General features: G+C 49.3%; 2 protein-coding genes across 3 annotated transcripts in view; one reads left to right on the top strand and one right to left on the bottom strand.

Annotated features, from left to right (window-relative positions):
- Nucleotides 1-2,056: 2,056 nt before the first annotated feature.
- RIBC2 (RIB43A domain with coiled-coils 2) lies at nt 2,057-12,875 on the bottom strand. Its single transcript, XM_036866800.1, has 7 exons — nt 12,576-12,875; nt 11,694-11,775; nt 8,212-8,556; nt 7,080-7,198; nt 5,790-6,017; nt 3,381-3,547; nt 2,057-2,237 (listed from the first exon to the last, which is right to left on the bottom strand). The coding sequence occupies exons 1-7, from the start codon at nt 12,756-12,758 to the stop codon at nt 2,159-2,161; spliced, it is 1,203 nt and encodes a 400-aa protein (XP_036722695.1). The 5' UTR covers nt 12,759-12,875; the 3' UTR covers nt 2,057-2,158.
- A 111-nt stretch (nt 12,876-12,986) lies between these two features.
- The window catches only part of SMC1B (structural maintenance of chromosomes 1B), an 86,285-nt gene continuing 82,394 nt past the window's right edge, over nt 12,987-16,877 (top strand). For both annotated transcript variants that reach the window (XM_036864642.1, XM_036864641.1), the window contains exon 1: nt 12,987-13,137. In XM_036864642.1, coding sequence (XP_036720537.1) covers nt 13,029-13,137 — 109 coding nt within the window. In that variant the 5' untranslated portion in view covers nt 12,987-13,028. The remainder of the gene's footprint in view (nt 13,138-16,877) is intronic.

Here is a 16,877-nt window from a genome sequence, read left to right as displayed (position 1 = left end):
TGGTATTACTGACGACTGCAGGGTCCTCCTAGTGCCATCTCCCTCCTAGCCTGTGCCCAGCAGCCTGGTGTATGATTCCACCTCCCACTCCTGTGCAAGGACCTACTTCCATAAATGGGTCTCCCACTAGACTGTGAGAGATCCTAGCCCAGGGCCTGGCACAGCGTCCAGGATTTGAAGAGCACTCAATGTGCACGGAATGAACTGACATCACCTCCCATCACTCACTTTATCTCCCTGCCCAACTGTAGGAGGATTAACAATCTACACAGTGTGTCACTCATCCAGGGCCCTCCCCGAAGCGTGGCTTCTTCAGCCTGGGCAACAACATTCTCAATGGGATTATCCTGGGAAGCAAGAGGGCAGGTGCCCCTCTGCATTCCCCCCATTAAGGGTTGAATTGTGCCCTTCCCCCCGCCCCCAAAAGGTATATTGGATTCCTAACTTCCAGTACCTCAGAATGTGATCTTATAAATAAGGTCATTGTAGATATAGTTTAGGTAAAGTCATTAAGCTGAACCCTAATCAAATATGGCTACTGTCCTTATGAACAGGGAAAATTGGGACGCAGACACACAGGGGATGAGAATGCCATGTGAAGATGAAGGCATAGATGTGGGTGACGCAGCTACAAGCCAAGGAACACCAAAGGTCATCAGCAAATCTCCAGAAGCTGGGAGACAGGCCAGGAACAGGTTCTCCTGCAAGGCCCTCAGAAGGAACCAGCCCTGTCGACACCTTGGTCTCGGATTCTGGCCTCCAGAGCTGTGAGGAACTGTACATTTCTGTTGTTTAAGCCCCCCAGTGTGTGGTACTTTGTTATGATAGTTCCAGGAAACTATACACCCTCAACATGCTTCCCTAAAGGATGTTCAGCTCCAACTGATCCACCTGGGAAAACCCTGCCAATCCTCAGGCTCTGGTTAAACGTCAGCCAGTGAAGGGTTTCCAGCAGGGGAGAAAGTGTTTAGAAGAAGAGGGATGTGGGCTAAGCAGCCAGCACTGGTGTATCCAGCTCCACCCTGGCTAATGATGAAGTGCCACCAAGAGCTGCCACTTGTCACTGGCCATATGGATATGGTCCTGCAAGAAGCCTACACGGAGAAGGCAGAGGTAACTGGTCGGGACCCAGTCATCTGGACCTGGGAGCTAGTGACCCCGTTACTGCTGGACATACTCTCCCCCTCCCCCCGTGTAAATTGCCTCCCTTCACCTCCCTACTGGCAAATTCCAAAGCACGGTTCAAGACTCCGCAGACTGCTAGTCGTCGCCCACTCTGTGTTCTTCCATCTTTTATACCATTGTGGAATTATTGCCTGTCACGTGGTTAGCCAGCAAGGCTCCCCAGCCTCCCCCGCAGCGAGGCATGGTCACATGACTAAATTCTGACCAATAGGGTGTGAGCAGAGGTGAAATGTACACTTCCGGAGCCAAGGCCTTGCTGCTGTGCTGCGTTCACCCACCCCCTTCCTTCCCGTTTTCTCCTGCCTGCTGGCCTGAATGTGATAGGATGGTGGGAGCTGGAACAGCATTCCGGGACCACAGGATGCGAGATGGCAGAGCAATGAGGGAGCACTGCTCAGCTGGGGCTCTGACGAGAGGAGGAAGGAAACTTGTGCCTTTTTGGCCACTCGTGTTTTGGGTCTTGTTACCAGGAGCCAGGAGAGAGAAGTGGTTGAGAGCCAGACACCCTGGGTTCAACCCCAGGTCCACCACGTCCCGTCAGCGTGACCTTGGGCAAGTCACTTAACGTGTCTATAGCTCAGGCTCTTCACCTGGAGAATGCGAGTAATAAAAATACCCACCCCGGGCTGCTGTGAGAACCAAATTAGTTAATTCCACGTGAAGCGGTTAAAATGATGCCCGTGAGTATTGGTGATTGCACCAGCTGAACCTAGAGTCTAATACGCAGGCTTTCATCCCTGTATCTACAGCACCAGAGCTGCTCTAGAAATAGTCTGAGCTGAGTTGAACGGACACTAATGCTCCTCATAGAAATACAGGAAGGGGTTTAATCAAGTTTTGTCTACGGTGGAAAAGTTAAGTTCAACAGTACTTCTGGACCAAAGAGCGCCTTTTTTTTTTAACAGATGGGACTCTTCAAGGTTACTGCCCTTTATAGGTAAACGATTCAGAGGGAAAGAAGGTGCCTTTTTCATTATCGACTTCTTGTATTAAATTGTGCGAAATAATCTTCTGTGGGATGATTTGTACAGATTTCCTTCATATATTTTTTCCTGATAATAAAACAAGGAGAAAAAGAAATCAGGAAATGCCTGACTTCCTAAACATTCTACTGTTTAATTGGTGTGTTAACCCCAGGATACAGAGTGCATTCCAGCCCTACGAGCTAAATGGGGAGGAAGGGGGCATTTCGTCACTGCTGATTAGTTTAGGGACCTGCGCACGTGAAATGTGGGGATATCTTAGAATTCCATGATTGTAAAGACATTTGCTCATCCCATTTGATTTCTGTGAGATTCTCTCTTAATTCTCCTTATTTAGGCCCCCAATGATGGACCCACCGATAAACAGACATTGGAAAAAATACTGGTGGATCCCATCCGAGTTCAAGCTTGATGAATAGATAGATAAATAAGTAAATAAATAATGGGTTTTTTTTTTTTAGTGACAAATTCACCTACTGATCTGCATTTGACATTTTCTGTAGCTGGAACTCTGAACTACTCCTGGGGCCTGTCTGAAATGAAGAAGAGACTCCAGACTTGTTCTTGGCAGCCCAGGAACCCCTTCCTCTCCCTGGAGAGCCCTCCCTGCAGTGGGCAGCTGGCACTGTCCTCCCCCACGTCTGAGCCACGCAGCCTCCTCCCAGAAGCCCCCCTGGCGCCCTCCCCTGGGACTCCTGGTGCCCTCCGTGTACTCCATCACCAGCACCTGTGTCCGAGCCTGCTGGGGTCCGCCAGTGCCCAGGTGAGGACCGTCCAAGGAGGGGTGTTTACAGGTTGAGGGCACAATGGAATCTCAATCCCTGGTCTGTGTGGGGTGGTTTCCTAGCACTTAATTTCTGGCTTCTTAGCTCTGAGTCCTTCTTCCCCTTCTCTTTACCAGGAGGCTATGCTATAGCCCCAACCACTGCTGCTACAGGGCCTCTGGTGAAATATACCCCAAGGGTCCCGAGCCCTTGGGTGGGAAGGATTCAGGGAGGGTGAGCCAGGGGTCCAGGAAAGGATGGTGCCTGCTCTATGGGCCCTGCATGGCCAGCGCCTACCCCTGCTTTCCCCGAGCCTGATTCCCTCGATGATGCCCCCAATTCCCACCTGCCCCCCTTGACCCTAGCCTGATCCCAGCCCCCTCTGCCTGCCCTCCCCACCCGTACCCCCATCTCCCCGCTCCCGCCCAGGCCCCCGCCTGGCACTGACTGTGAAAGCTGCTCCTTGGCCAGGCTGAGGTTGCTGCAGTCCAGGGCCCTGCGCAGGTCATGCCGTTGGCACTGCTGCTGTCGATCACACAGCAAGGCGGCGCGAGCCTGCTGGACCCTCTGCCGGTCCCAGTGCATGTCTCGCTGGCGCTCTTCCTCCTGGAGCCTCTGGAGAGAGGAGAGGTGACTCACCACCGCCTGTCCCCAGCAGAAGAGCCCCAGGGGATTGTCTCTAGGAGGCGGCCTTTCATTGTACAGATGGAGAAACTGAGGCCCAGAAGGGGGCAGGTAGGTGAGCAACGTCATGCGGGAAATCAGAGGAGACCCACCCCCCCGCACCTGCCATCATGCTGGTGGCCCAGCTGATTCCCCCTCTTGGGAGGCCTGCGCTGGCCCTCTGAGCCTGAAGGGACAGCAGAGTCTCGGTTCCAACAGTGGCTCCCAGCCCAGACCTCCGTAAGCAGGGCCCACGGGTGTCAGGTCCTCTGCATCTGGGATGCTACCAGTGGGCAGTGGCACCACCTGGCTGGACACTGGGGTCCTCTGGTCACTTCTAGAATGTGCTGATGCCACAGCCCCACCCCGGGACAATGGCTCAGGATCTTGGGGGTGAATTTCTCTGTGCCCTTTACAGCAGAGTGCCTTGAAAGTATTGTCTGCACTTGCTGTCTCCTTCCCCTCCTGCCTGTTCTCTCTCCAGCCCATTAGACAGGCTGCCACCACTCCACCAAAGAGGTGACTGCCCAGTGCTGGGTCCTGCATCCAGTCGGCAGCCCAGCAGTGGCGTTTGACCCAGGGGTTCCCACACTCCCTCTGAATTCACCACTGCTTGCATCCCTCCTACCTCTCTGGCTGCTCCTTCTCAGGCCGCTTTGCTCTTTATAAACGATGGGGGTGGGAGGGGAGGGTCCCTCTGTCTACACTCACTCCCTTTGTGATCTCCAGGTTCCCGGCTTTAAATACTCTCAGTGCAGTGATGACTTCCTGTTTATGTCTCCAGCCCAGATCTCATTCTGAGCCCCAGACTCTACATCCAGCTGCCTGCTGGGCTTTACTTGGAAGTTGTGTCAGAAAATATAACTTGTCCACCAGTAGCCATTTTTCCTTCTTCCTTAATAAAAGAATCACCAGCACTTCACTGCCTGGAATAAATACTACATTTCTTCTTTATAGTTAGGGGCAACCTAGTGACTGAGTTGTCCAACGAAATGTAAGTGGAAATGTCTTGTGAAACTTCTAGGAAGTGCCCTTAGCGTTCTTCCCCCTTCCTTCTTCCTGCCAGCTGGAATATGCATATGATGACTGGAGCTCAAGCAGCCATCTTGCACTAAGAGGTGGGAACCAGGTGCTGAGGATGGCAGAAGTTTAGTCAATGGTCGTGGAGCTGCCATACCAGCCCTGGGCTGTTTGCTTAAGGATTTAGTCTACATGCAAGAGATAAAGTTCTATTTTGTTTAAGATGGTGTTATTTGGGATTTTCAGCTGAATCCTAGCAGATATAGATATCTAAAGAACATTGCACACAACATATCCAAAATTGCGCTTGTGATTTCCATTCTCCCATGAACTTCCCTCCTGGACTTGTTTCTCCCACCATCTTCCCATCTCTGTAAGTGCCAACTCCTTCCTTCTCGTTGCTCAGGCCAGGATGCCTGGAGTAATCCTTAACTCCTCTGTCTCTCATATGCCATGCCAAACCCTTCAACCAATTCTGTTGGCTCTAACTTCCAAATACATCCAGAATCCGACCACTTCTCAGCACCCCTGCTGCCAGCGCCCTGGCCTCAGCCAGCACCATCTCTGACCTTGACCATCAGCCTCCCCAGTGATCTCTCTCCTTCCCGCCTTATCCCCCTAAGTCCACCCTCAACACAGCGGCAGGAGGGATCCTGTTAACTGTGAGATCCTGTCTCTCCTCTGCTCAGAACCCGCCAGAGCTCCCCATTTCGGTCACAAAAAAGGCAAAGTCTTCCCCAGTGGCCTGCCAGGCCCTCAACCCTCTGCCTCTTGGACCTCATCCCACCCTCTCCCCTCCCTCCACTCCAGCCACCAGATGCCTCCCTTCTCTGAACAGGTCAAGATGGCCCTTCCTCAAGGCCTTTGCCCTTGCTCTTCACCCCGCCTGATCGTCCTTTCCCCAGACACGTGCAAGGTCCCTCCCCACCTTCAGCCCTTTGTTCCAGAGCCATTGGTCCCCTGATGACCCTCTCGCGCCCAGCAATCTCAGCCCCTTCCCCAGCCTCCTCCCCTCCCTAGCGCTTGTCCTCCTCTCACTAGAACACAGACTCCTTGAGGGCAGCTTCTAGGGCCGAGCGTGACAGTGGCTATAACTAGATGCTTGAGGAAGGTGGCAGGGAGCACAGGGCCCCATCTGTGGGCTCGGGGGGTGGGGGGGTGGGGGCACAGGCACCAGCTTCTCCTGGACTTGCTGTTTCTGAGCCAGGCGGATGAACTCCAGCTGCTCCCGGCTCATGCCCTTCCAGCGGTCGGGGACCACGCGATGGGGCCCGAAGGAGCTGGCTGCCTGCTGGGGGTTCTCCGAGAGCAGGTCCCCACGCAGCAGGTGGGAGATCTCGGCCAGGTTGTCCTCTTGGTCTTGTTTTTTCTCTTGAATTTTCTTTTCTGCTGACTCCAAGGCCTGAGCAGGGCAAGATATTAAGGGAGATGCCCTGAGTGACCCCGGGGGGACTGAGGCATAGGCTGGCAAGTCTCACTGGGGGCCCTTGAAGGAAGAATGTGCTAAAGGGCACCAGGGATGGGGGGAGGTGTAGACTCGTCAGGCATGGATGTGGGGAGGCCCTCAGACCCCCAGCTGCCTGGGAGATGCTGGATGAGTGGGCTGGGCTCGGGGAATCACTGCCTGTTGGTCGCGCGCATAATTGCTGCACGTCTTTGTTTGCAGTGATTTGCCAAAGCAGGGAGCTGCCTCCCCGTTAGGCTGCCATCTCCCCTCGGCTTGGCCTCACCCACCCCAAGACAGGGCTGTGTACCCCTCCGTGTGGTCCTGGTCACCCTTGGACGGCAGTGGGCCACAAAGAACAGCCAACCAAGTGATTCACAGCAGTGGTGATTTCTAAAAGGTGCTCCCACTGCCCGGCAACCTCAGCCCCAGGGACAAATAAATTCCTGGCCAAATCCCCATTCACGTAAGGATGATGGGTGGAGGGAACGGGCCCTGGCTGTGTGACCTGGAGCAAGTCACCTGCCCTCTCTGGGCTGCAGTTATTTCTCCGTCAAGTCAAGAGACGGATTAAGAGACATTTGTCAGTGTTACCAGTTCTCTTTAGTAATGAATGGACAGGGCACTTTTTGATGTGCCCACACACAGCAGGTGCTCACAAGGAGGCCAGCTCAACTACGTTACATAAGCCCACGCTTTGCAGCTGGACAGGCTGGGATTTGAATACTGGACTCGCGGTATTTGGAAGTCCAGTATTTGAATCTGCCAAAGCAAATCAGATTAGTACTTAGGCATCCCAAAGAAAGTCAGTTCCCCACTCTGAGCCCGTTTCTTTATCAATTAAATTGGGTTAATCGTGCCCCTCTGAAAGGGTTGTTGAACACAGTGACTAATAAGAGCAGCTGATTGTTGCAGGGATTAAAAAGAACTGCTATCATTGATGAGTCAAGGAGGCTGGGGCATGCCGGGGAGGTGGCTGTGTGTTTGTCTTCCCCTCCAGACAGAGCCTGGGGTATACACCTGCTTCTTGTTGAATTCTTTCACAGCTGCACAAACCGCCTTTCTGGTGGTGCTTTCCAGATTCTGTAAATGCTTGGCTGTTTCGTCAAACTGCAGCCTTGTCTTCAGGTAGAGATCCTCTGAAAGGAAGCAAAACGCAATCAAACCTTGCGTGCCTGCCCGGAGATCCTTCCGAGATGTGCAGAGCACCCTGCGGAGTATCTGTTTCTCATCACGGCCCCATCCAAAGAAAGGGGATGCGTCGGAAGGCTGTGGGAGATTGACACGAGTCAATTCAAGTAAAGCTCTTAGATGGGTGCCTGGCAGTGTTAGCAATCACCACTGTGGCCTGGTAATGTCTGCTATGGATTGGTAATGTCTGCCGTGGAACCAGTGGAGAGGGGTTTAGAGGGCAGCATAGCAGGAGGTAAGGTCAGACTTGTTGGTCCTTGAAATAAATTTGGCTTTTATTGAGTAAACTGAGAAGCTATTGGTTTTGAGCAAAGGATCCAGCTTAACTTTTAACGGGATCATTCTGGCTGCTGGGTTGAGAAAAGACTATAGGGAGACAAGGGCAGAAGCAGGGAGACCAGTTAGAGGTTATTGCAATGATCCAGTTGGGAGATGCTGGCTGCTTAGTCCAGAGTGGTAGTGGAGGACATGGTGAAGGTGGTTGGAATTTGGGATGACTTGCTGCTGGACTGCGTGTGGCATTTGAGGGAAAGGAAGGAGTCAAGATGACTTGGGTATGGGCCTGGGCAACTAGAGGAACAGAGCTCCCATTGATGGAGGTGGACGGTCAGGTTCAGGGGATGATCAGATTTTCTTACTGGACACGAACTGATATAGGCTGGACCTATGTCTTGGCCCACACACTGAGGGCCGGGACCGATGCTGAGTTACCCTGAACTCCAGCATCCCACTGGGGCCCGGACAGAGCACAAGCTCAGAAGGTGTTTCCTGCATGACAGGCACGTGGCTGAAGATAGTTAAATCCTGGAACCCGGGTTCTCATGTCTCTTTTTTTGGCCACGTGGCCAAAGCAGCATATTAGTGAGACTTAAAAGACAAAATGAAACAAGAAAAAAAAAGGGGGGGGGATTGATTTGTTGAAGAAAGTATTGAGACCCATCTGTCTTTTTTGTTCCATTACCTGCACATTTTTGGTTGGCACGGGCGATCTTCCATTCCCTTTGCTGTTGCAAGGACCATTCCCTGTTTTGTTCCTCTTGGAATTTCTTCCTCTGATAGAAGTTTAAATCCTCTCCCATGAATTTCTGCATTCCTGATATTGTATTCCGAGCATCATTATCTGACTGCCGGGCTGGAAGATCTTTCTTAAGGGCTAGGGGGTCGGAGAGGTCAAATTCACGGCGAGTTTCTGGCTTCTGAAAGCTCTGTTGGAAATCATTGATAGCTTTACAGAGATTTTTCCTATCTCTCCTTTCCCGGTTTTCTGATATGCATGTGATTTTGTCATTTTGCCTCATTTCAGCAGCTAGAAGAGATACAGCATATTCATCAGCTTAAGATTCAGAGGAAAGACATAAATTTGAATCTGAGGCAGGAGATAGATGGGCCCCAAGCTAGGCATTTACAACTGGCCTCCCGTGTACATTTCATGGAGCAGGAAAAAGTGGGCTTCGGGCCAGACACTTACAACTAGTCTCCTGTTTGCATTAGGACATAGATGGGCTCCAGGTTAGACATTTAAAATCAGCCTCCTGTTTGCTCTCCGAAATGGAAGTAACAACAGAAACAAGGTAAATAGCCAGGCTTTGTCTCCTGAGGATGCCTGAAGATAACAGTCGTGGCAGGAACAGAGAGGGGCTAACCTTTGTTTGGGTAAAGGATCAAGAGGTCACATATTTCCCATCCTTGGGGCAAGGGAGACATTGCACACGCGCAGAAAGGCTCCTTGGGGGTCAAAAAGGAGGGGGCACCACCCCATAATAGGTGATGCTAAGGCCGTCCCATAGGCCTCTGGGCTGAAATCCCATCTTGGAAAAAAATTTGCGCACGCATGCTGGGGTGGGGCCTAGGGCAGGTCACGTGTGGAAAAAGAAGCCAGGTAATTGGCCAAAGGTAAACAGAGACCCGGAAGAACTGCCCTATATGAATGACTTCACCGCCTCTTTACTGGGCTCCTCCTCATTAGGGGGGACGCCCACACCTTTCCTCTCCGGGTGTGCATCTCTGCCCTGCTTCTGTCTTAACTAAGCAAACTGTTTCTCTGTGTGCTCTCCCACTTGTTGTGCTGTGTCTCTAATAATAAACTTTGTACCTGTTTTTACAGTTTTTGCCTCCGTGAGAAATGAATTTTTCACCGGGGTCAAGAGCCAGGGGGTGTGGTGGCTGGGATTCCTGGTTTTCATCCAAGCTCCCCAGGTTCAATTCCTGGGCAGGGAATTAAGATCTTGCTTCACGCCACCACTTACTGCTGCCTCTCCAAGATCAAATCCACTTAAAAAATGATTTTTAGTGATTCTAAAGTAATCCAACCTTCCAAAAAGTTAACACAACCATTAAAGGATTAGTATTCTGAATATTTAAAAAGCACCTACAAATCAACTTAAAAAAAAAAAACAATAAACAACCTAACCAAAAAGGGGGCCAAGGAGAGGAAAAGGCAAATCAATATAAAGAAACCTGAATGATCAATAAACTTGTGAAAAGATCATCAACCTTACAAGATGGGAAACATCCAATGAAATGGAGAAACATTTCAAATGCGAATAATAGCAGGTATTAGTAAGGATGTGGGGAAACAAAGATTTCTCGTTTACTGCTTGTGGGAGTGTAACTTTTATAACTTTGGAAAGCCATTTGCCAACATCCCGTAAAACTGAAAACATGCACATACTATGACCTATCAATTTCATTTCTAGGTATACCAGGGACATGAACATTGGGACATAATGCAGGACAGTCATTAACATTGTTTGTAATCATTTTAAAAAACTGGAAAAAATCTAAATCAGCCACCAGTAGAGGAATAAAAAAATTGTGGTTAAAATTCATATGACAAAACATCATAAAGCAATTAAAATGAATATTCTGTACGTAGATCACCTATAAATTCCAAAAATAGATTGGTGAATTTTTTAAATGTTGCAAAAGGATACATTCAATATAACATCATTTATGTAAAAATTTTGAAACACACACACAAATTTTATATTGTCATGGATGTACATACCTAAATAGTACAAGTACAAAAACATGCATGGGAATGATCACACCTCTGAGAAGGGAAGAAGAGGAAAATGGTAAGGTGGGGGAGAGCTTTAGCTATGTCTGTATAACATTTAATTTTCAAAAAGCATTTCTTAAGATATCTAAAGCCGGTTTGGCAAAATGTTCATATCTAGTCTGGTGGTGGGTATGTATATGTCTGTCACGTCGTTTTTGTACGTTTGAATTACTTTTTAAAAAAGAAATTTTACTGAAGTATAGTTGTTTTTTTTTTTAAACATTTTTCTACTATTTTTTTTTTAAATTTAATTTTATTTATTTATTTATGGCTGTGTTGGGTCTTCGTTTCTGTGCGAGGGCTTTCTCTAGTTGCGGCAAGTGGGGGCCACTCCTCATCGCAGTGCGCGGGCCTCTCACTATCGCGGCCTCTCTTGTTGCGGAGCACAGGCTCCAGACACGCAGGCTCAGCAATTGTGGCTCACGGGCCTAGTCGCTCCACGGCATGTGGGATCTTCCCAGACCAGGGCTCGAACCCGTGTCCCCTGCATTGGCAGGCAGATTCTCAACCACTGCGCCACCAGGGAAGCCCGAAGTATAGTTGACTTACAATGTTGTGTTAGTTTCTGCTGTACAGCAAAGTGATTGATTCAGTTATACATACATATATTCTTTTTCATATTCTTTTCCATTATGGTTTAACACAGGTTTGAATTACTTTAAGCTAGAATTTTAAAAGGTAAAAGGTTTAGAAAATATGAAACAGTATAAAGAAGAAAATCAATTTCACTCATCATGCCATCACTCCAACTTTACCACTGCTGACATTTTGGTATATTTCCTTTCTGTATTTTTCTAAGCATATTTTTATGTATTTTAAAACATATATATTTATATATGTATTTAAACTTAATTGATAACCCACTGTATATACAATTTTGTACCCTGCTTTTTTCTATTTAAAAAATCCTTATAGTGCTTTAAAAGAAATTGCTAGACGTGATGGGGGAAAAGGAATACTATTTGAGTATTTGATCTAAGAGCCAGAACACTATTATTTGAACCATATCTGGTTCTGAGTCAGCTCGGGGGTATGAGCTCAGGCTACTGTAAACAGCTGTCCCCGGTAGAAGGTCTTGAACTTTTTGGCAGAAAATGTGTGTGTTTAAAGATTTTCATACCCAGTTTTTTAAGAAAACAGAGAAAAACATACATTTATCCTCACAATTTATTTCCTACAGCTCACATAGAATTCAATAGCTGTTTTTTTTTTTAAGTGAGGAAGCATCAGTGCATTAAGTTAATTGAGCACAAGAAATTGTGAAGTTTTAAAAGGAGGAAGAGCATGAAAATTGCAACTTTTTACATATGTGAGGAAATGTGAACTGGGGTCTAAAGGCACACAGCCCTGAACCGCTAGATGGCCATTCAGGGAATGCTCACCAAAGGTTTCCTGTCTAGCTTTTTCAGTTGCTTCTTTTATCTTCTGGTCACAAACCTGAACATCCCAGGCTTCTGTGTCTCCCTGGGAAAGGAAAACAAAGGGAATTAGAGCCAGATAATTCGATTCAGTTGATAACAGTCCTACTGTAAGCCAAATCTTGTCATACCCGGATGCTTTTGCTTATAGCTGGTTCTTCAGCCTGTCTTAAATTTCCCCAGAGCTTCCTTCTCCCCTTTTCAGTCAATAGATCCTCATCCTCAGAACACTGCTTAGGCATCACCTCCTCTGGGGAGTCCTCTCTGATTTCCTCTCCCAGCCCCAGTTGGTGCTCCCTGGCAGCCTTTGCTTGCCTCCCTCACAGCACTGACTCCACTGCATTATAATGTGACCATTTTAATGCCTGCCTCCTCCACTCTGGGCTATGAACTCCTCAAGGTCAAATATTGCCTTGTTCCTCATCTCCTGGGCCCAGCTCAGGCTTGCCACAAAATAGGAACTCCACTGGCATTTGTCAAATGAACGGACTGGAGGGAATTCCTGGCAATGTAGAAAATCCGGCTCAGAGAGAGGAGAATCGCGTTCCAGTCTCTGGCCATTAACTCCAGGCAAGCTCTCTCCCCACTGCAGGACTCAATTTGCCTGTCTGGCAAGGGACAGGGGGCATTATTTGGTCTGTTAAGGTCTCTCCCATCCTCAGCAAAGTCAATACATGGAACAAGTCTTCCCGGCAAAGCCTGGAGCCGTCTGCAGCGGTGCCTGGATCAAAAGTTTCATTCCAAGGGTTCATCTCCTCTTGTTTCCCGCCGCCCGCCTCACTCGCCCCCAGCCGCTCCTCCACATTCCCTCCTGGCCCCTTTCCCTTCCGGGCTGGAGGATCTCACCCCGATGATCCTGTTCCTGGCATTGAAGATCCGTTTCTGCCTGCGCAGCTCCGCATATCTCCTTTTGGCCAGGCCGAAGTCCTCCTCCAGGTCCTTGGGCTGCGCTACCTCCATGACTGCGAATCGCCAAGAAATTCTGAGGTTTTTAAAACTTGTGAGATTAAAAGAAAAGACAACAAACATAAAACAAGCTCAAGCCAAGCGAGGCTGGCTCCCTAGGAGGTTGGGCTGGTGGGATCCGAGCCTGCTCCAGAGGCTCTCAGTCCGGCCTTCTCCCACCGCTCCAGTGGCGAGAAGACCCGGTTCCTCGGAAACGTAAACAACTTCGGTTGCTAAGAAACATCGCAGGGCTCGCCCGTGTTCTCGCTTTCCTCTCGCGAGACAGCACGAGGCCCTTCCCGCGCTTTTCTGGCCGGCGTGTGAGAACGCGGCTGAGGAGCGGAGGGCGCAGCCATGGGTCGTTTGGAGCTGCTGTTTGTGGAGAACTTCAAGTCGTGGCGGGGCCGCCAGGTCATAGGCCCCTTCAGGAGGTTCACCTGCATCATTGGCCCCAACGGCTCCGGTAACTTGGAACCTAGAACGCCCCCGCGCGCCGCGGTCGTCCGGGCCTCTTCCCCCCTGAGGGGACGTGAGGGTGGCCTCGCGGCCTGGACTCGGGCTCGACCCTTGCTGTCCACCCCGGGGACGGGGGATGGGGTGGGAGGCGACCCTCAGACTCCGCCCAGGGCGGGTTGGAGGTGGCAGGGAGCCGCTGCTCGCCGTCCACCCTAGGCTGACCCTCGCCCTCTGCCCCGGACCCCCGACCCTCGGACGGCATCCCCAGGGGCCTGCGCCTCGCCCTCTGCCCCGGACCCACGACCCTCGGACGGCATCCCCAGGGGCCTGCGCCTCGCCCTCTGCCCCGGACCCCCGACCCTCGGACGGCATCCCCAGGGGCCTGCGCCTCGCCCTCTGCCCCGGACCCACGACCCTCGGACGGCACCCCCAGGGGCCTGCGCCTCGCCCTCTGCCCCGGACCCACGACCCTCGGACGGCACCCCCAGGGGCCTGCGCCTCGCCCTCTGCCCCGGACCCCCGACCCTCGGACGGCACCCCCAGGGGCCTGCGCCTCGCCCTCTGCCCCGGACCCACGACCCTCGGACGGCACCCCCAGGGGCCTGCGCCTCACCCTCTGCCCCGGACCCCCGACCCTCGGACGGCACCCCCAGGGGCCTGCGCCTCGCCCTCTGCCCCGGACCCCCGACCCTCGGACGGCACCCCCATGGGCCTGCGCCTCGCCCTCTGCCCCGGACCCACGACCCTCGGACGGCACCCCCAGGGGCCTGCGCCTCGCCCTCTGCGCCGGACCCCCGGCCCTCGGACAACACCGCAGGCCAGACCCCCGCCCTACCCCCCACCCGAGAGGTTCCACCCTGGACCCTCCTCTCTTCCCCCCGCCCCGCTTCCCTCCCCCCCCCCCCCGTGGGCTTCTTCTGCCCTCCGCTTTGGTCACCTCTCCTCTCCATCCCCTTCCCTTTCCCATCCAAAAAGATTAAGTGGGAGCGAGATCGGGAGGAAGTCATTGGTTCCAAGGAGCCCGAACAACCATTTGGATCCAAGGAAGCTTCGCAGGAATATTGTGAAAATGGCCGCGTTTGTTGAACTTATTCCTGAGTTCCTGGCCCCGCTCTTTTTGTTTAATCCTCACAAATGGGTATGATCCCCATTTTACAGTGGAGGACACTGAGGTTCAGAGGGGCCAGATGACTTTCCAAGGTTGCCCAGTAAGTGGCAGAGTCTGGACTGGAGTTGGGGCCTGGCCAGGCTCCCTTTGGCTCCGTGATGGGAAACAGTGGGGTGCTGAGCAGAGCAGGTGGAGTGGGGCCTCAAAGGATAGTGACCTGGAGAGTCTTCTGAAATCTGGAGTCTCCGGTTTGGCTCTCTTAGCCCAGCTTTCCTTTCTTAGCCTCAGTAAATCAATTTATTTGACAGACGTGAATAGGACACGTGAATGTGTGCCTTCCCTGCACACCAAATCTGGAATATAATTATTGTGGAACTGTTGTGAAATTTCTGTTGCCTTATAAAAACAGCTGCTGTTGAAGGTTTTCTTTTGCACTTAGTATATGCGAAAGAATACCTGAGCTTAGATGCATTCACATATTTGAAGATTTCCTTGCCTCTTCTGTGTAATATATTTCCTCATTTTCACTTTATTCTGTTATCAGAAAACATTGAAAAAATAATTACTGGAATCACTCCTGCACTGTTACCCTAACTAATCTTCTCCACTCTTTTATCGGGAAGTTGCTGAGCCCACCACCAGGGAATTTTCACCTTTTAACTGGTGATTATGTGAAGGGTTGCTCAGTTACATTTTGCAACTCCAAACAGTGCAGTACTCGGAATGAGTATCTGCGTGACGTCTTGAACATCATTTAGTCCACTTGAACTACATGCCCGTTACCATTCAAGATCCTGTGAAAGTGGTGCTTTGAACTTGTGTAACCTAGTGCCAAACGAGTTTCAAAATAATATTATTTCTTTTCCTAATTTAGAAATACTTTTTGTGATTAACAACATATCTTAACGTGACTGTGAAAATGCCTTTACAAATCCTCTTGCCCTCCCTAGATCCACATGCCCTGGAAGCTCAGCTCCCCTCTAGAGAATCACTGGTATCCTAGAGACTATGCTTAGAACCGGGAAAAGCCAGTTGTGGATCATTTCAGCAGTGTCTTCAATACCATCTCTCCACAACAGAAATTTCTGGTTTACTTGTTTTTGAATTTTGCCTAAAGTGTTCACATTCTTTTTGCTATATGAAGGCCCAAACTCAATATAGTACTTATCCATGACCGATTTAATGGGTGATATTCTATTTTTGTTCATTTGAACACTTGTTGGTAGATCATCATTTTTTAAAATCTTACAGAATTACTGGCACGTTCAGATAGAATTTGTTAAGCCAATTGATAATTTCCCATCATGCTCATTTCCTGTTATAGTTTAATTTAGTCATACTTTTTGTAATAATTTTCTATTGTCACCACCTGCCAAAACTTGACATGTTCTCATTTGTTTGTTTTTATCTATTTATTTTTTAATTTTTTTACTTTTTCAATTTTTTGGCCACGCCGCATGGCACGTGGGATCTTAGTTTCCCAACCAGGGATCGAGCCCGCACCCCCTGCATTGGAAGCATGGAGTCTTAACCACTGGACCACCAGGGAAGTCCCTTGTTTGTTTTCAATAAAATCTAATTTGGGGCTTTTTATGGGTAGCAGAAATTTTTTATTTTTAATTTTACATTCGTGTTTTCCACTCAGATGCAGCAAATGGTTGTTGCCTATATATAATGTTAGGAGCAGAAGAAGATGTGTAGATTAAGACAGCTCCTGCTCTGAAGGTATAGGGAGTATAAGAAAATGACACACTAATTGAAATAGAAAGCCAGATAACACTGTTTATGAAACTTTAAACACGAAAAATACAACATCTGATTTGGGGAGTTTTGGACAGGAAGAGGTGAAGATTAGGAAAGCTTTTCTAGAGGAGTTGGCATTTGAGCTGGGCTCAAAGCGTAAAGAGTATTTTTCCAGGGGTTTGTGAAAGTCTATTTGTGGGGCAGGTAATAGTCCAAATTGGCCAGAATATAGTGCATATGCAGGGAAGTGGTGGGATATAATGGAATTCTGTTGGATAAGTCCTTACCAGAGTGAAGAGTTTATATTTAACTTTCTGGAAAGAAAAGTTAGACTTTGAAGGATTTTTATCAGTGAACTACCACGAGGGTGCCTTGAGTCTGTCTAAGGCCATCCTCTCCACTTGTGCTTTGGATCCTGTCCCCTCCTTAGTTCTTTGCTTTTGTAATTATTATCTTTCTCTCTTGGATTGTATCTTTCTCCCTTATTGGATAATTTTCATTGGCATAAATACATACATGCCTTATGAACACTCTCAGGACATTGAGGATCAGTGGATGTGTGAAAAGCAAGTATAGTACAATGTTAATTATAGAATTTAGTGGTAAATATATGGATTTTTACTATGAAATTCTTTCAACTTTCTTGTATGTTTGAAAATTTTGTAATGAAATGCTTGGGGGGAAATCCCTTGAACCTCACTGTTTCCTTAGGCTATTGCCCCATTTTTTTTTTTTTTTTAATCAGTACAGCAAAACTCTTTGAAACCATTGTCTGTAGTTCCATTCTCTTCTCAGCCCCCTTGATTCAGTTCTCAGCCTCAAAGTCTACTGAAATGACACTTATCTAGGTCACTATTGTGCTATATCTTATAAAAGACAGCGGTTAGTTCCTTGTC

This window comes from Balaenoptera musculus, chromosome 10 (genome assembly GCF_009873245.2).
Source record: "Balaenoptera musculus isolate JJ_BM4_2016_0621 chromosome 10, mBalMus1.pri.v3, whole genome shotgun sequence".
Lineage (NCBI taxonomy): Eukaryota > Metazoa > Chordata > Mammalia > Artiodactyla > Balaenopteridae > Balaenoptera > Balaenoptera musculus.
Note: the sequence above shows the minus strand (reverse complement) of the source record. Positions and strands in the feature narration are given on the sequence as shown.

Excerpts from the sequence above, each read along its gene's own strand:
- RIBC2 (XM_036866800.1), bottom strand. The coding sequence starts at position 12,758 with ATGTTTGTTGTCTTTTCTTTTAATCTCACAAGTTTTAAAAACCTCAGA. Across the intron at positions 8,557-11,693 it reads AGCTAGACAGGAAACCTTTG|CTGCTGAAATGAGGCAAAAT; the intron begins GTGAGCATTCCC and ends TATCTCTTCTAG. Across the intron at positions 6,018-7,079 it reads AAGAATTCAACAAGAAGCAG|GCCTTGGAGTCAGCAGAAAA; the intron begins GTGTATACCCCA and ends TGCCCTGCTCAG.